This window comes from Rhipicephalus microplus, chromosome 6, assembly GCF_043290135.1.
Source record: "Rhipicephalus microplus isolate Deutch F79 chromosome 6, USDA_Rmic, whole genome shotgun sequence".
Classification (NCBI taxonomy): domain Eukaryota; kingdom Metazoa; phylum Arthropoda; class Arachnida; order Ixodida; family Ixodidae; genus Rhipicephalus; species Rhipicephalus microplus.
Window position 1 is genome coordinate 162,491,573 of NC_134705.1, and position 19,813 is coordinate 162,511,385.

The window sequence follows — 19,813 nt, forward strand, 5'->3', positions numbered from 1 at the left end:
GCAAAACGAAAAAGGGGGGGGACCCTTAAGCTTCGCTTCTAAACGTTGAATGCTATATTGATATTTTGTGCCTAATGCGCACTTCAACCACATGGCGCATACTGTTACGAAATCACAGCCAGGGCCGCAGTTAGGGTGGCTAGAATGGGGAGGTGTGATGAGCGGGCGGTTTTCGCTTGTCGGAGGGGGTCACTCGGCGCGCAGATGCCGCAAGGGGCGCTGCTGACAGCAGCGCGGGTAGGGAGCGGCGCACTTCCCTGTGTTTGCAGCAGGTGCGCTGGGATTTTCTTGTACTTGTACTACAAAATTCTTTTACTACCAAGTCGTGCTTGTCTCCAAAAATACATCAAGGTATGTGACTGTATATGGTGACTGTTCCTAATGTTATTTTGTTCACAGGGATTCACTGCTTCTTATGGGTTTAATACTAAACTCCTCAGCTGTCTGAAGGCCAAAGTTAAAAACCTGGACGAAATGAAGAGGCATGGAGGCATATAGTAGACGAGATAAAGCTCTCTGCGCATCTGGACATGAAGTCGTCCACCTATATTGAAGGTTTTGTAGACCTTGGCAAGTTCACCGATGCCGCTGAAAGACAGAAAAAGGCTGACCATGGGCTGGTCATAATGTTACAGCCATTTGTGGAGAAATGGACCCAGATCATTGGTAATAATTTCTAGTACTGCCGAAGCACATTTGTCAAAACATCTTGTAATGTTCTGTTTCTCTTCAGGTGTATTTTCGTCCAGCGGGAATGTGAAAGCCAGGCTACTGACAAAAATTTTAATAGAGGCAACAATTCTATGCGAGCAAGTCGGCCTCTACTTGGATTACATTTGCGGTGACGGTGCACCCTGGAACAGATTCATATGGAACATCCTTGGAATACGCGCCACCCTAAATGACATTCAGTGCAGAGACGTTCATTCGTGCGACACAGATTTTCGTACTTTATTTCGGATTTCCCTCACCTGATAAAATGTGTGAGAATCACAATGATGAAGCACGGCTTCAACACCCACAACGGATGGGTAGGCTTGCTCTGATAACTCTGTGGAATTTGTATACGTAATACGTACTGCTCAACGCTAATGTTAATGCTTAACAGTTCCTGATGCAACGTGCAAATTTTACAGGCTCACTGGGAGCATGTGTCAGCCATGTGGAAGCTTGACAACAGTGCCACCACCTTGAAAGTGGCACCAAAGCTGACTCGATCACCAAAGCTGACTCGATCGCATATCTTCCCAAATGGATTCGAGAAAATGCGAGTGGAATTGACATTTCATGTTTTCAGTCCGCAAGTTACTCGATGTATGGATTTCTACAAAGATCAAATCGAGGCTCGATACGCAAATGTTGGGCCAACAAGACTCGTCATTGGTCTCATGGCGGAATTGATCGAGGTTATGATGTCCAGGTTCCCAGCAGAAGCTTTACAGTAAAAGTGAAATATTTGCCCTGTCAATAATTTGGTCAGGCATCAATTTTTCTACGCTTCATCCACTTTGTTTCAGACTTCATAGCCGAAAGAAAGCTGTGCTAGACCAGGCACTCAAGTTCCTTGATTTGTGGGAAGCTCATGCAAAAGGGCTTGGCTTTTTAAGCAAAAGTACCACGGTGGGATTGCGTGTGACCTTGCAAAGTACGAAGCACCTCCTGAAGTACCTGACTGAGGAAGTTCACTTCAAATACATTGACTGCTCGCCTAAGCCAAGACTGCCTTGAGCGCTGTTTTGGAATTGTGTGACAGGCAGGTGGTGGCAATAATCACCCCACCTCTGCACAGTTCGTTGTCATCATGAGGTATATAAATATCAATTTTCACACGTAATGTTGCCTGTCGTATAAACATGTTACATATCTCACTACATTTGACTGCTGTTGTGGGTAAGTTATGCATTGTTTATTTATAGATGCCTAAGCTTCTGTAGCCTGGTGAAGAGTTCCAAGGGCGGCAAGGTGGCGGACGGAGTGGTGGAGTCTCTTTTGTCCGTAGAAGAAATGATGCATGAAAGGGAAGATGGCGAAGAATACAACAAAAGACTTCCATCTGATGCTGTAGAAGTGTCGATAGATCATCCATCGTACACTGCTGAGCGAAGTGACTCCCGCCTTGTATAATATGTCGCAGGTTACGTTGCGAGAAAGCCTATACTTAGCAATAATTGTGATGAGTGCAAGAACGCCCATCTTGTCTCGAAAGAAAATGTGCCAGGAAATCTCCCAGCCCAGGCAAGCAAGCTGTGGGATCTCGGCGGACTTTTGTATCCGTCGAATTCCCTTTATACCCTCATCCTGAACCTTAAGGACAAAATCACTCTTTTCTTGAGCTCAGCACGTCTTCACGCCAAGTCAGCCATAGAGATGCTGAAGTGGAGTGGCAAGACACAACAAATTGGCTGCCCAAAGCATGCATGGTGCTCTCTTGACCAAAAGTGTGGTGCGATTTTATTGCCTAACTCGTGTCCACTTTTTTAAAAGGCATGAACCAAAAAGAAGACGAAAAGAAAGGGCAGAGAATTAAGCCACGTGTACTCTAGTGGCAGAGCATGAATACCTTGGCATGCATGAAAATAAAGTTATGTTTTTGTTAAAAAAGTGTCTCCTCTATTTCTGCTGCTGAGGACAATTCTCGAGTCACAGGCTTCGCGGCATACGCAAGTTTTAGCGCTCTTATAGCGTTACTCGTCTAAGTTAATGAGCAATTGTAGGCTGCTAAAACTTCTACGTTCGGGAACCGATAATTGAATGCCAAGTGAGAACTTAAGCTGCGACTCGCACAAGATTATGCGTTCGTGGCGGAACAGCAAAACGAGGCTCTTGTGCCGACGTTTCTGCTCGTGGATGAAGGAACTTAACATGCTCTGAGTAATATGAAGCTTTCCAGTAATCGCGACGTCTCGTATTACCCCTGCAGTTCTGCCGTGAGTAACCGAAATATTACGAAATCCACAAAAGTTTGTGTTGGGTCTCGCTCATATGCCTGCTCGAGAATTGTGTTCAGAGGCGAGAAAATATAGAGATACTTAGGCCACGCAAGACATTACGTGGCTTGAGCTACATGTATTGTCGTACATTGGCTCAATAAAAAAGGTTTTCACCGAAAATAGGCGACCGCCATATAGCGTGAGAGCAGGCCCGTAGCCAGAATTTTTTTCGGGGGAGGGGGGGGGCGCTTGCTAAAAAGTAGGGGGGGATGGGCCCCTTTCCCCCCCGACTACGGGCCTGCGTCTAACTGTGCGAGAGAGATTTCTGCGGAGAGCAGCGCGCGCTCATTCGAATGTCGCCTGCGCAAGGGTGCACGGATGGATGAATGGATGGATGGATGTGGCTGTACCCTTTAGATCAAGCGGCGGCTAACGCCACCTAGCCGTAATACTTAGTGAACTAACCATTACATTTATCTTTTTTTTTTCCTTTAAATAATGAAGTTGAGGATTCGTACTTCGCAGTGAAGGGTTTAATTTTCACTCGTGCCTTGACTTTAGCCACCAATCAGATAACCTCCTTCTAGTTAAGTCTACCCGCTTAAAGTCTATTTTGCCCTCGCTGTCCCTAAATCCCAGTGCTTTGAAAAACTCTGCGCCATCATCCTGAACTATAGGGTGAAGCCCTTTGCAGAACATTATCAAGTGTTCGGCAGTTTCTTCTTCCTCTCCACACGCACTGCATACTGTGTCGACCCCTTCGTATTTGGCCCGATATGTCTTGGTTCGCAGTACTCCCGTCCTGGCCTCAAACAGTAGAGAACTACCCCGAGTATTATCATAGATCCTTTCCTTGGCAATTTCCTGCTTAAAAGTTCGATAGATCTCTAGTGCGGACTTCTTAATCATGCCCATTCTCCACATGTCAGTCTCCGTTTCCTTCACTTTTTTCTTAACCGATAGTTCTTTTTGGTTTGGCCACCTGCTGTTTTATAAGTATTTACCAGTCAACTTCCTGGTTCGCTTCCTCCATTTTGTATCGACATTCTTCATGTACAAGTAGCTGAAAACCTTCCTAGCCCAACGCTCTTCCCCCATTTCTCTCAATCGCTTCTCAAATTTTATCTTGCTGCTAGCTTCCCTACCCTCAAATGATGTCCATCCCATATCACCTTGTACTCCCTGATTTGGTGTATTCCCGTGAGCTCCTAAAGCAAGCCTACCTATTCCACGTTGCTTAATTTCTAATCTTGCTTGAACTTCTGATCTCATGCACAATACCGCATTGCTTAACGTCAGCCCAGGAACCATGACCCCTTTCCATATTCCTCTCACAACATCATACCTATTGTAATTCCACAGTGCCCTATTTTTCATGACTGCTGCATTCCTGTTACCTTTAGTCGTCACGTATATTTCGTGTTCCCTCAGATACTCGGTCCCATTGCTTATCCATACGCCCAGATATTTGTATTTATCTGTTATCTCTAGCGTGACCTCCTGTATTCTAAGCTCACTACCTTCGTTGTCATTGAAAATCATGACTGCTGATTTTTCCCTACTGAATCTAAAATCTAACCTATCTCCCTCATTACCGCAGATGTCCATCAATCTCTGCAAATCTTCCTTGTTGTCGGCCACTAGCACTATATCATCTGCGTACATCAATGCTGGTAGTGCCTGATCAATAAGTTTTCCTTGTTTGACTAAAGAGAGGTTGAAGCCCAGTCCACTTCCCTCTAATTTTGCCTCTAATCCTTGTAGGTACATCATGAATAATAAGGGTGACAGGGGGCACCCCTGCCTAAGCCTCCGTTTTACCTTTGCCGGCTTGGATACCTGTTTTTCCCACTTTATAACTACCTTGTTACCTTTATAGACACCCTTTAAAAGATTAGTGACTACATGTTCCACGCCTAGTGTGTCCAGTATTCCCCACAATTCCTCTTGAACCACGCTATCGTACGCTCCCTTGATATCCAAAAGTGCTAGCCACAGGGGTCTGTGTTCTTTTTCTGCTATTTCGATGCACTGCGTCAGTGAGAACAGATTGTCTTCCAACCTCCTGTGTTTCCGAAACCCATTCTGCAGTTCCCCCAGCACCCCCTCATCCTCTATCCACGCCTGCAGTCTTTCCTTTATAATCTGCATCGCCAGCCTGTAGACCACTGATGTCACTGTTATAGGACGGTAGTTGTTTATGTCAGCTTTGTCTCCCTTTCCTTTATAGATCATGCTCATCCTGCTAAGTTTCCATCCATCGGGAACTTCACCATCGATTATTATTGTACTCACTGCCTCTCTCAAAGCCTGCTTAGACTTCGGACCTAATGTTTTTATCAGCCTAATTGGAATGCCATCTGGGCCTGTTGATGTACTACTAGGAACCCTTTTCTCAGCCCTTTCCCACTCTTGTTGTGAAAATGGAGCCATTGCACCACTTGATTCGTCTTTGTCTATTGTGGTGCATAAAGTACTTCTTTGTTGAAATTTTTCTGTCACCCTTGTTCTTATATATTCAATAGCTTCGTCCCCTTCTAGCCTAGCACCTTGGGCTGTAGTTATAAAGTTCTGCTCTAGGCTCGTTTCATTTCTTAGGGAGTTTAAATGGTTCCAAAATTTCGCAGCTGCCTTTCTATCTTTTTTATGTACTTCTGCCAGTCACTGAGCTCCCTTCCTTCTAATATTTTCATTGATCAGAAGGGATGCATCCCTTCTACAGCTTAGAAAGGTTTCCCATTTTCTTTCCACATCATCTGTCGGTTCACCCCGCTGCTTAGCATGTCTGTGTTCCCTAGAGGCTTCCTGACGTTTTGCTATGGCTCTCTTAACTTCCTCATCCCACCAACTTTTGGGTTTGTGTCTTCTTTTCCGGGGTGACTTGTCACGCGTCTTAGCAAGCTCTATCTCAAAGAGTCTAATTAGATTCGTGTATGTCCACACTGTCTTATTATCCTCCGTGATTACTTTCTCAATTTGTTTAGTGGCTATTTCAATTTGCCTTTCTGGATAAAAATTTTCCTGTAGTTGCTCATCTTGTCTCCTTCCCACTTTCACTGCTCTTCCAAAACTTAGCTTGATACGTTTGTGATCGCTACCCAGACTTCTGGAGCCACCTTCATCTATGTGCATTTCCCTGAGCTTATCATAGATCCTATGTGACATCAGTGCATAATCTATCGTCGACTGAAGCCTTCCTACCTCCCATGTTATTTGCCCTTCACACTTCTCGGTACTGTTGCAAATGATCAAATCAAGCCTTTCACACATATCCATGATCATTTTGCCTGTCGGGTCGGTATACCCATCTATATCTTCTATGTGCGCATTCATGTCTCCTAGTATAATTATCTCGCACTCTCTTCCTAACTCCTGAATGCCCTTTGATATACGCTCTACCATTGCCTGGTTTTCCTCTCTGGCCTTTGCTCCCGTCCACAAGTACACGAAACCAAGGAGTGTCATTTGACCTGCCACTTTCCCTTTTAGCCATAAATGTTCCTTGCACTGCGTCTCTGCGTGCAGCGCTCCAAGCGGCATCGGCGCGCTTTGGGGACCGGTTTCAGCGGCCGCTTTTCACACCTCCTCATTCTAGCCACCCTACCGCAGTTGTCTGCCGTAGCTGTCTCCCACCACCACCAGTGTCTGTAACCACTGCTGGCAAAAGAAAAAAAAACACACCAAATGACATAACGGGAATCGAACCCTCCACTGCGTACCCGCCCAGTATTTAACCACTGAGCCACTCCAGTGCTTGAAACTCTAGTGCAAACTGATGCTAGGCAGGCTTCTTCTCAGGAAAGCAATGAAGTGTTCTAGAACAGCAAAGGAAAGACAAAGGGCCGTACAATGCGAATTGGGCAACGAGTGATTCGTCGAAGACTCCAACCCATTACAAAAGCTCAAGTCGCAATTCATCATCGTGGGCCACAGTATTGAAAAATTGCACAAAATTCATTGCATGTGTGTAGCACGCACTCTTCACCGAAGAATGGCATGGGTAAAGCTTGCCTACTACATAATGTAGCGGATACCCTTCAAGTGTTTTTGTACCTTTTACTCAAAGAACGTTTAAAAAAAGCTCTAGAAAGGTCGATCTTCCGGCCTTCGTGTGACTGCTGTGCATTCCGCACAGGCCTGGTGGTTTCTTTATTGCATGATTTTACTCGCAAAGTTGAAATTGTGGATTATTTCTGTGCAATCGATGAGGTGGAAAGTGGCTTGCGTCAGGGCAAGTTTCGCATATGGCTGCATTCTGTGTAATGGGCATCGCGTTTTGAACCATGAGCAAGTTATGCACGTGAAATCTTTTCGGAACTTGCAATGCACCTGTTACGTGGTCTTGAGAGAAGACACGCAGCAATGTGTGTGTGCCTTTTGTAAAGGGCGGCCAGTTTTAAACTACGAAGTCGTTATGATAATCGCATGTTCTGACGCCCGGTGGTGATGTACGCTTGTACCACGGAATATTACTGCGATATTACATGTCGTATTCTGAAGCCTGTATACGGAACGCGTGTGTTAGTAAGATATGAACATTATTTTTTTACTGCATTTCCAAGCACAAAAAGGTATTTTCACACAATTTCAAAGTAGACGCATGGCTGAGTGGTAGAACACCTGTTTGCCACGCAGTTAGCCTGGGTTCGATCTTCACTCAGACCCAAAAATTTTTATTATTAACTTTTGTTGCATCTTTCTCGATTAACTCTGTCACACACAAGATGATGATTTTTCGCTCGCAACCAACGATGCCGAAGCTGGAATTTCTGCGAAACGAGCTCTTTAATCCTACCCTTTAAAAAATCAGCAACGGTCAGAGCACATCGATATCAGAGTATGCAGTCATAGAAATTTTTTTTGTGTGTGACTCGTCGCACATTCCAGCCTAATCGTTCATGCACATTGAAGACAACTATTCTATTCATGACTGCAGTAGGTGAAATTCTTTTGCTATGATGTTAACAAGAATGTGCAGAAAAGTTTGAACATGTATTTGGGCATCTCGCTCGGAGTGATAACTTCGTTACAATAAACCAGTAAAAAACAGTCGCCGTAAACAGGTGAACACACTGCTTGTGCCAGAGCATCCATGTACAAGGAGCAACTATGAAGCGACATTATGGTGACTTAGCAGTTAAGTTGTTCCTCTGCGAAGCTCAAGGATTTCATCCCCAGCCGTGGTAGCATTTTGGTGGGGGCAAAGTGCAAGAGCATTTGCAATTTACGTATAGAGAACCCCAAGTGGACGAAATCCTCATTCTCCCACTACGGCATATGGTTTTGCTGTGTAAAAGCCCAGAACTTATTTTTAAGAACATTGGATCTATTCCATGCTACCACACTTCACGCTGCTCAAATGAAAAAGCCAATAGAGCCAAGACAGTGGTTGTGTGTGGTTATAATTCTTGGTGTTTTGCATCGCAGAAGAATATATGATTACGAGCAATGCAGTAGTGGAGGGCTTTAGAAATTTAAGCTAAAGCTTGATCTTCGGCTACATGCTCAGAGCAATGAAGTGCGTTGAAACTAGGTAATGCATTCAATAGTTTAAAAGACGCCAGTGAAACTGCGTTAGCTTTCAGACTGTGAACATTCATGTTCTTTGCAGTCCTAGGTGTCTAATCGAGGATTACTTGAAGTGATACACTGTGTTGCAGTTGTACAACTTGTCTTTGCAGCCTTGTTATTTCTGTATCGTAAAGCACCTGTCCAGTAAATTACCAATTGGCGTGTGCACATTTGAGCGACGCTAAAATTCACACTTATTGACCCTGTAGTTATGTTGGCACTAAAACCCATCTTTTTTTAGGCCTTTGCCTTGTACCCCTGCCCAAGAATAAACTGTTCATACCACTTCCATCGTGTCTGAACGCATGCGTAGTGTTAGATCGGGTATTTACTGCACTGTAAGCCTGCTGCAGTAGGCCCATTTCGTGGTGGCAAATCTGTACTGCAGTCGGGTGCGGTAAGCGAGAGTTTATTTGCGTAGTGAATTGCACGGGAACCGTACTACAAAACGAACTGCAGGCACGCTTAGCCGCCGGATTTGGCGGCAATCTCGCTACATTCAATCCCGAGTTTGCCAACACTTGTGCGATACCAATGCCTCCTAGTTTATCTGTGTTTGCCGTATCCATATGTCACGTGTAAGGAGCAGCGGTGAAAGAAAGCTCTCGTCAGGACTGAAGCCCTTGGAAAAGTGCCTTTGCCTGGGTACTACTCGTACTGCTCCGGTCGTCCCTTGGCGCGACACGCTTGCCTGGGCTTGCTGCTGAACGGCAGTACAGGGCTACGGCATGCGCGCCTTTGAAGTTGCACACGAGGTGAGTTCCGGTTTCGTGCATGTTGACGACGTTGTAGTAGTACATCGAAACCTTATCATAGCGAGGGAGAGTAATTATAGCGTGTACCCGAAGGCAGCGGAATTGAGTCCCTGTCGCGTTTCGATGGAGGGAAGAAGTGTTAGAAGCCGGGACATGTGCTGCGCATTAAGTGCAAATTGAACTGAATGACCGGACCAGCCTTCCACTACGGTGTCTCTCATAATCGTGTGTCGTGGTTTTGCGACGCGAAACCCCAAGAATTGAATTATAGCGCGTGTAATGCACGAGGTGTCTGACTTGCAACAAACTTCGTAGTTGTCGCATGTGCCCCCCCCCTACCCTCTCTATAGGTGGATGAACGGGGCAGACATGACCTCCCCATTCTTTGGTAACCAGGGGTGCGCATGGGCTTTGTTCGGATGCGTATCTACAATTTCGTAAGAGAGAACACCTCGGTTCTTTCTGTGGTGTGGCGCGGGAGTACAAAACGGGGACGGTACAGCCTCGGCAGGGCGTCTGGAGGGGCGTCATGACTATTCATCAAAGGCGCTGTTTCCCCTAAGACATCTGTTTTTATTGCATATCGCGACGTGAACTGATAAAGCCATGAAACATCGTATATCGCCAACCCAATCCGTCTTTATAATGCGCTGGCATTTACCGTAACACTGCTCGTCTATATAGTTAAAGATGCAGGTGTCTCTGGTAATCATGTGGTGGTTTTGGGACGTTAAACCCCACATATCAATCAATATTAGTTCAAGATGCAAAACAAAAAGGTGGACAGGCCAATATGGCGGCACTCAAACCCTTCTGTGAAAGTAACCATAGAATGAATTCACTAGAAGAGCTTATTGCCTCACGAATTCGATGCGGCAAAAAACGTTTTAAGAATCCGTCCAGTGCGAGTGGAGTTACAAAGATTTGTCGCATGCTGCAATTGCATTGTCTCTTCACTCGTCCCGGCGAAAGCGCTGGAGGCTAAGCAAGGTGGGGTGGCAGGGCAAAAAAAAAAAAAAAAAACTACTGCACCTCGTGACCTTGAGCACTTTTTTTTCTGCGAACGCGCGGCTTTCAGTGTGATCGTGCGCGCACGCGTGTACAAGTAGCGGCCTCCCGCAGCTATCTCGGCAATTTGACTTTTTGGTCATAGACGCGCAGACAATTTTTCGCTCACAACCAACGGGGCCGACGCCGGCGGCGTTTTTTTTTTTTTTTTTGCGACACGAGTTCTCTAACGCTATCGCGTTAAAACAGTCTATGCACTCACCACGAAGACGTTGTCGACTTGGAAGTGTCGGTTTATGGTGATGGCCTTGACCGTGCCCTTGTCGGTCGGGTCGATGGTGCCGTCGTCCTTCACGCGGAAGCGAGAGATCACGCTCGGCTCCTGGCTTCTCGAGTCGGCCAGCGATATGGCGATCTTGGTCGTGTAGAACTGCATCAGCAGCCACGCCTGGCGGTCCAGAGGCGGGCCCTGCACCGTGGTGGCCTCCTTGCCGCCGTACATGACGCTGATCCTGCATGAGCAGCGTTATTTCTCGAATCCTCCTCTTGCACATACAAATGGAGGATGAAGAAAGAGTATTGAGCTAGTGAGAAGCTTCGCTGTGCACGTGGCGTGCTTCACGAGTCAAGAGCGTGTACCGCTTCCATCCAACGATTGGCGTCGCCATGTCGTCGTTACCATATATGCATGCGCAGATCTTCCCTTCAGGTGGGCACCCTTCCTCATTATGTCCATGTTTGCCCCCCCCCCCCCTCTGCCTTACCCTGTGCGAATGTCTATTATCGTGATGTCACGGCAGTGCTATAGGGTACACTGTAGCCGAGCGCCTTCGCGCCGCGCTTGCGAGAGTAATAGCGAGCTTTAGCATAGCGGGAAAACAGCAAACGCAAGGATTTAGCGTTGCGTGCTCCAAACTGAGCATGTTCAGAGCGTCAACGCAACCAACTCTTACGGGTACGAACGCTGTAGACGCAAGAGATCACGCGTACGTGGGGCAAGATGGCGGTGCCTGTTGAAGCGAGAGCCGTCCACATCGACTCCTTATAGACGTCAGCCTGCATTGGTAAACTCCTTTTCATTCCCAAATACTGGTCGCACCGCCGCGGTGGTCTAGTGGCTAAGGTACTCGGCTGCTGACCCACCGGCCGCGGGTTCGAATCCCGGCTGCGGTGGCTGCATTTCCGATGGCGGCGGAAATGGTGTAGGCCCCTTCACTCAGATTTGAGTCTACAGGTGGTCGAAATTTCCGGAGCCCTTCACTATGGCGTTTCTCATAATCATATGGTGGTTTTGGGACGTTAAACCCCCACATATCAATCAATCAAATCAAATACTGGTCGTATTTATTTAAAATTTGAGTAATATAATGAGGCTTCGCCAGCTGTATATTGCCGATAAAAGAGGTAAGTTTTCAAGATACACAGTCGATTTGGGGTGCATCAGAATTAATAAAAAACTTGTCTACAAAGTTCGCTCATGTTTTCGGTAGCCGCGCAGAGATGACGACGCTGTATACATTTGCTTGTTTCCAAGCTGAGGCTAATGCGACCACAAGTCAAGCTGAGGCAGGTAATAAGATCGATGAGGGTGGCGATTCGGGCTTGTTGGTATGGTAGCATGATAATTGATAGCCAGCGCAGAGGACATGGACATGAATGTGCCTTCTTGCCCATGTCCTTTGTCTGTGCTACCATCAGTTATCAAGCTTGTAATAGGAGCCTGGTGGAGGAATACTCGGTTACGGCTTATATCGAAAAAAAAAACGATGTGTTTCGGGCCGGAGTACTGACGCAACATTGAACGACACGTGGGACGGACACGCAACAACGTTGACTTCGGGTCCGCTCGATTTAATGGCGCACTTGAGGTTTTACAATTCGTCGTATTCTTATAACCAGATGGCGCCGTGCAGGTACTTCCGGCGAGAATACCTGTCGGTGTACTAAAAGCCCACCATGTTGGCATGCCGCGCGTTCTGTTTTAGCGATAGCGTTGAGAGGCACGCTAACGTAAGCGTTTCCCGATATACTATAATATAAAGCGCCCGTGGCGTCACGTTGACGCAGTAACATGATTGGCTGAATAGGCGCCCTTCGAGAGTTGGTGTCGGAAGAAAATCGTTTCTTGAATTCTGAAAAAAAAAAGAAAATTTCTTCCATGGATATCAAGGCGATGGACTGGGCAATAGTTGGTACAGGTCGATTCGGATGAAAACCAGCGGGAAACACGATACACTGATAGAAAGAATGGCGGGACAAGCTGGTCACGAAATGACGAAGCAATATGAATGCGATAGCAACATGTAATGAGATAAGGCTCGAAAAAATTCCTTTGAACCAAGCTTTTAGGCATCCGTTCTTGGATTTGTATACATACGTGGAACATGGGGAGGACTGTGAAAGCCTGGACACACAGCGCCCACATCAGTTTACACCTTTAATTGGGTTTTGCCGTGTCTACAACTAACGCCCCAACACCTTACCAAAAGGGGGTTTTCACGTATCAAAACATATTGTAGGGTGCTACCACTGGCCTAACACCCGTATGGTAGGGCGTCTCCAATGGCTTGAACACTTTCATCACTGAAAAAGCATTAAAAATGAAATATTCAAGTCAGGGAAGATGCAATTACAAATTATATCAGGACAGAAGGTTCAGGCACGTCCCAAACAGTACACACAACAATGCGAGTCTCAGCTATCACATCGCAAGCTGTGGCGTGGGCTGGAAGTGTTTTAGTTTGAACATCGCATCTTAAAGGGGCCTTGACACACTCTTTTAAGTAACTATAGAATGGATTCAGTAAAAGAGCTTATTGCCTCACGATTTCAACGCCGCAAAAATTTCAAGGATCTGTGCAGTACGAGCGGTATTACAAGGATTTGTCGCGCGCTGCGATCACATTCTCTCTTCCCTCGTCCTGACGAGAGCGCTAGAAGCTAAGCAAGGAGGGATAGCATGGGCAAAGAAAACAATTCACGCATGCCTCGTGACCTTGAGCACTTTTTTTTTCTTTGAATAAACTACTAAACGCTCGCGACGAAGCCAGCGCTGCTTGCGGCGCTCAGCAACTTTCGAGAAGCGCATGCCAGGAGGAGGGGGGGGGGGGCACCGCGACCTTCTATAGTGTTTCGTCTCGCTTCTCGCAGATGGCGCAATAATTTGCTGGCCATGTCCGGGTTCCAGAACACAGTTTCGAACTCTGCTTGGAGGGGGGGGGGGGTACGGTGAATCAACTGAGTAGCAATAGAAGATGGCCTTTGCCTTCGAGTTGTTATTGATATATGCGTCAGTCTTCCATGTGACTTGTGTTTGGAATGGGTTAACGTAGGGTATCACGCGGGATGCGTGTGCTCTTTGCGCATGCAGGAGAAATGGAAGAGCTTACTTATTGGTGGGAAGTGAGCGACCGTGGAACTTTCCGCTGAACACGATCTTCCCTCCCGTCTCGACGAACACGAAGGGCGGAAGTGTGTAGCCATCTCCCTGTTGGTGGAAGAAAGCAAAGAAAGAAACCAAACGAACATTACTGGTACACATTCACGTCTGAAGCGATAAGATGATCGAATACACAACGACAAAGCTGCGAATGAAATATCACTTGCACGCGATAAACGCACATTGTTCTGCCTAAATAATGGAGGTTTTTAAATGCGAAGCATTTCTATGAGTACTGCAAGCATTTTTGGCATCTGTCGGCGTATCCGTCTATCTATCTATCTAGACGCTTACGTACGGGTGCTCACTCTCGTGATCACCCCCTTAACTTGGCGGGAACAAAAATTAGTATAGAAGGGTAAGATGGTTTGAGGAATTTGCTGCGCTGGTCAAGACACAAATAATGTCACAATCCCGTCACATACGTAGTCCAACACTTCGAGCGGGCGAGTACGTGCCACATGTGATTGACAGTTCATATTTTCCCAAGAACGGCGGGAACACACATGGGTAATTTTAATGGGTGAGCGTTAAAAAAAAAGCTGATATCGATAGCGTTGACCCGACAAATGCATAAAATAAGGGTTACAGCAGGAATCGAACTCCGGCATTCTGCGTGGCATTCTACCACAGAGCCACGCCAGGTCTCGGAAATACTTTTTAAGTAGACCCTAATGTTTGTGAAACGTCAATTGTAATTGCAGTGCTGGCTATTCAATTTTATAAACATTGCGTATGTGCTCCTGTGATACAGCCGTCATGTCGTGTTAACGCCAATTGAAGTTAGAAGCCATGCGCAGAAGATGATTTATGTATAGCAGTGTCCAACTCGTTATATAAACATCTGTAACTGTTAAGCATGTGTGTGTGCGTGCAACATTTGTGCATATATTTAGTTTCATTTCATAACGTATCACTCAATGAAAAAATTACAGCACGATCATCACCTCTCTGCATGCTTCGCATAACGTCGATTCCCCAAGGTACGCGGGATCTGCCGATTTTTTTAGCTTTTCTGGTACTCCGGTATGCGCAGTGTTTGTGGATAACAGCGAACCTGCAAAATGAAGTGGCGTGATTCATTGTCTAGTATCTATTCGGCTGAATTCATTGTCTAGTCTCTCTTCGGCCTGCTGATTTGCGCAACGTGTGTTTGACTTTCACACTGCAACTACGCAGAGCCATTGACGAAAGTGGTATGAGTGAACGAAAAGCGTGCCATCGGTGAATGCAATATCGATCAGGTGAGCATGTTCGCTGGTAAAAGGCAAATAGGGCCGAAGAACGCAACAAGCGACTAGCAAATTCTACAAGCTTCTCGGAGAAAAAGCGAGAGCGAAAAAAAGCCTAAATCCTGTTGCTATAAGTAAATCTGGTAACTCTTATGAACACAAACGACCCACATTGTATGTTGTCCCATAGGCGTCAGCATGGTTCCCCGTCAGTGGGGGTGGGGCGAAGGTTAGTCGCAGCGCCACCCCCTCCCCCTTTTGTTATGACAATGTGTTTGGGCTGAGCATGCACTCCCCCCCCCCACCCCACGTGCGCACGCCCCTTTAGCGGACTTGCTTACCTTGTCTTTGCTGATATGTTCAAAGAGAACCTTGGGATCTTCGGAGCCGTGATGTAGCTCGTGTACCTTGAAGTTCATCAAATCGGTCGAGTCTTGCTGGTCAAAGTAAGGCACGCCGTGCTTGACACGGGAGCACGAGACTAGATTCTCGGCGCTTACGGTCTCTGCTAGAATATTATCGCCACCGTCTAGGGTAACCTGCGAAGATTGCACAAGAAGTGCTATGATGTGCCATGGCCGCGGCGGTTAGACAAAAGAAAATTCTCGAGGACAAGCTTAAAAGGCCCCTTAAGCAACAAGTTCGCACATACTATAGAGCAAAGGTTGATTGATTGATATGTGGGGTTTAACGTCCCAAAATCACCTTATGATTCTAGAGCAAAGATTCTCAAGCATGTTGGTCCCAGAGAACTCTGCTAAGCTCCATCACATGTTAAATACTGATCCAACCCCCCGCACACTCGCTTTCATGCAAGAACTTTACATTTGGTTGACGCTGCATTGACGTGCAATGAATTAAAAAGCAATGATATATAAAGACATACGATGTGCAACCGAACTCGCTTTCCTATGTTTCCTTGCACCAAAAATAGGTGGGATTTATGGAGGTTCCCCCAATCGATCGCACCTCGGGTGCGCCATCTAAGTGACTTCGAGAGTGTGAAGCAGGGAAAAATCAATCAGTAGGTTCTGTGAGCCACTCTGGGAAATCACTCTGAAGAAGTGAGCAGGGATCTCGAACAAGTGACCCGCGGGCCTGGCCGTAATGTTTCAGTTGTGACCATGTTTGACGCGTATAACCATGCAACAAAATCAGTGTTTCAGAATCGGCGTCCACGTTTTAGTCGTCCTTGAGATGCCATCGACTTGTTTTTGGAATCTTGGAACCGAATTTCCTTCAGAAATGAGTTGTATGTAGATATTGGACACCATTTTTTCCAATAGTGTTCAAAGTTGGGCTCGCTGGTACGGATGCGTTTTAGTTACAGCGCGAAATTGACGAAGACTAAAGGCTGCCTTCGTCGATGTAGCGCCGTAACCGCAGTGAGCCGTTCCTTAAGAAACGTAGCACAGGAATCAGGGAACCCCACAAGATTGTTTAGAAACTAGGCCCTCTCGAGCTTTCGAAGAGAGCGGACGCGCGTTTCTTGCTCTCGCGTCTCTTGCAATGCTCCCGCTTTCTTTCGCGTAGGCTTTTTGCCAGTGCTTTAGTGTTTCTCCCCGCGTTCCTGCCGCGCCCGGTCGCCCCCGATATGGAGTACATAGTTGAAGGAACCACGATTTTGGCAGAAGAATGGTCGGATGGCTCTTGGCAGCCATCGCCTGGTTTTCGCGCCCAGGAGAAGAGACGCCTCGAGCTCTGCCAGACAACGCCACACCTGAACGGTGCGCAGGAAACGACGCCCCCACGTAACAACCTGAAAACCGCGCCACCGCCCCTACGAAGACACGGTCCACTACCTAGGATGCCTCTTGACGTCATTCACATCGTGGGGTGGCCAAAAACTCCCGTCGACCTTATGAAGCTGCCGCCATGGCAACTGTACGAAGCCCTGCTGAAGGCCGCGTCGCTACCAGACCAGCCAACAGCGTCCCGCGATAAAGTGCGGGTTCACCCCACAAACAACACCTTCACCCTTAGTGTGCGAGAATCCGTCCGAGCACAAGTCGACCTTCGCATCACGTCACTGTTGATCGGAGTCCGGACCATCGAATTTCACGCTTACGCCCCACCACCCGACAATGCATTTCGCGGCATCATGTTCAACGCCTATGACAGCTTTACTGACGCAGAAATCTTGAAGGACTTGATAGAGAGCCACCCCACTATGCCTGTCGTAGGTGGCCGTCGCATGGGACGGACCAACCACGTACTCGTCCCCATGCTTGTAGATTGTTTGCCACGATGGATCTTTTATCACGGCGTCTACATTCATTTCTACCCTTTTACCCAAGTGTAGAAGCATGCTTTAACTGCCGCAAGGTGGGTCATCGAACTGAGGTTTGCCCTCATCCAAAACGCAACCGCTGTGCGCGTTGTGGCGAGGAACACCCGCCGATCCCACCGGCCACCCAACCGACATGCCGTGCCTCCTGCATCGTTTTAAGGGCGGTCACGCAACAAACAGTTCGAACTACAAATACCGCTTCGTTAAGAAGCCTACCCCATCCGGCCACGCACCGGCGCAAGCACCCGACCCCGACAAAGAGCCACAACCACAGCAGCCATAAATCTTTTTCAGAAATCGCTCACCATTCCAAGAGCAGTCGCACCCGCCTCTCGGCCAGCCGCAGCAGCAACAAACCGGCCATTCGGGACTCCGCAACCGTGGCCGGTCCCGGTCGAGGTCCCAGTACAGGCCCCGGTCCAAGTCACGGTCCAAGTCACGGTCCAAGTTTCGATCGCGGTCCCGTTCTGATACCTCAACTCGTTCTCGTCGCCTCTCTCCTCCTCCCCGGATTTGTCCCAGGGATTGTCACAGTCATCATCCGCGCCTGGTCCCAAGCGTTTGTCTGGGCCCAAGGACCCCCAGCGTCACTCAAAGCATCACCGACGTCGTCGCAGGATCCACAGGTGAGGGAGTTGGTCCGGGAGAACTCACTTAAGGCACAACTTTCCCGCAGCAGTCTCAGCTCTCTAAACTAATGTCTCAGATAGGAAACCTCACACAATACATCCAGTCATTAGAAGCAAAGCTAGACAAAACCCTTGAGCAACCCGCCGCGACCGCGTCGGAACCGATGGAGGCTGTCTCTTCCCCAACCGAGCCGCAATCGTAGCCCGCGGGTAAGCGCAAAGCAAACACTTCCACCGCGTCGCTTCATGCCGAAACCGATATCGCTACGGCGGTCTCTAAAGCAGTATCTGCGGCTCTCGCGACCCTAGACGTGGAATCGAAGTCCGTTTCAACACTCTGCAACAAGCTATTGCGGACACGAACACCTCACTGAACGCCCTGAAGAGTTATACGGAGGCCACCAGTAATTCACTGAATGCTCTCAAAAATTACACGGAGTCCACCACCACCGAAATCCATGCATGGCTCGAGCGCCGCGAGCATCCGCCCACGTTCGGCCAGCCTGCCACGCTGCAGGTGGGCCCCAGGCCTGCAATGGCTTAATCATGGCGTGTCCCATACTGACCATATATATATGGCAGTGGAACTGCGGGAGTACCGTAAGAAACGGAGTCACCTGCAGCAGCTCGTACCGAAACTGCAAGCTGATCCGCAGGCGACGGAACCAGCCCCTGATGTTATCGCCTTGTAAGAGACGTCTACTCTCTCCACCCTCTCTGGTTACGTGGCCTACCAGTAGCTTGATACGCATACTTCCCCCTGCACATCCACGCTCGTTCACAAAAGCCGCACAGCTGTACAGCACGAATTGGAACCAACGGGTATTCAGCATACGATCGTAGAGATTCTACCACGCAAACGCACAGGCAAGTCGCTCTTCGCCCTGAATGTGTACAGTTCACCTCGTGAGGAAGCCGCAGACCTCTCGCCTCTTCACTGAGACGATCGCTCTCGTCAGAGACGCGCATGCAGCTGCTCTTGCTCGGTGACTTTAACGCACGACAGCCCGATTGTGGCTACACGCACACGGATCCGAAAGGCAGAAAGTTATGGTCGTTAGTACAAGACCTTCGCCTTGCCCTACTTAACTATCTGCAGAAGCCGCCCACACCCATAGGAAACAGTGTGGGCCGTGACACATCGCCGGACCTAACACTGTGCAAGAACGTTACGCGTGCTATTTGAGACAACATGTGCCTTTTAGTGGGCAGTGACCACAACATTCTCGCGATAACGATTCCAACGCGCCTCAGCAAGAAGCCAAAACCCACAGCTCGCATTACCGATTGGCCGAAATTCTGCCAGTTGCGTGAAGAACAAGCCTCCAACACCATTACGGACATCGATGAATGGATTGCTTCCTTGCAAGAGCACGTGCAGGTCACAACCCGTGAAGTGGAGACTACCATCGACTTGCCTACAACCGACTCTCGCCTTCTCCACATGTGAGACGCACACGCTGGCCTCATGCGCAGGTGGCGCCGGCAGCGACACAACAAGAAATTACACCACCGCATCGAAGCGCTAGCGCGTGAAATTGAGAACCACAGCCTCGCCCTCACGAGACAGCAGTGGGGTCAGCTGTGGGGCAGTCTCAACAGGCAGATAAGCTCCAAGACTACGTGGCACCTTCTATGACACTTGCTCGATCCCTGTGCGTCCAAGTCATCTGCGCAAAAACAGCTTCACCGGCTGCTACATCGTTACCCTGGCACAGACGCCGAGCTGCTCGAAGAGCTGGCTTGTCGTTGCGTGAACCTCGCCCAGCCGAACGCGCCGCCGGAGCGCTTTCCCCTATACAGTGGCAAACGGAACCCCCGAATGGACGAAAATATTACGGAGGTGGAAATCTACGCCGCAATGCTCAAACTTCGCACAACGTCTGTGCCATGGTCCTGATGGCGTAAGCAACAAGGCCCTCCGAAATCTTGACGTGGATTCGGTGGCTGCACTCACGC

The 19,813-nt window shown here is 48.1% G+C and overlaps 1 protein-coding gene across 1 annotated transcript in view; it reads right to left on the reverse strand.

Annotated features, from left to right (window-relative positions):
* Positions 1-10,514: 10,514 nt before the first annotated feature.
* Positions 10,515-19,813, reverse strand: part of LOC119167212 (uncharacterized) — an 86,231-nt gene continuing 76,932 nt past the window's right edge. Inside the window, exons 12-14 of the mRNA XM_075867896.1 lie at positions 15,277-15,474; positions 13,654-13,751; positions 10,515-10,776 (exon numbers count right to left, since the gene is read on the reverse strand). Coding sequence (XP_075724011.1) covers positions 10,515-10,776; positions 13,654-13,751; positions 15,277-15,474 — 558 coding nt within the window. The remainder of the gene's footprint in view (positions 10,777-13,653; positions 13,752-15,276; positions 15,475-19,813) is intronic.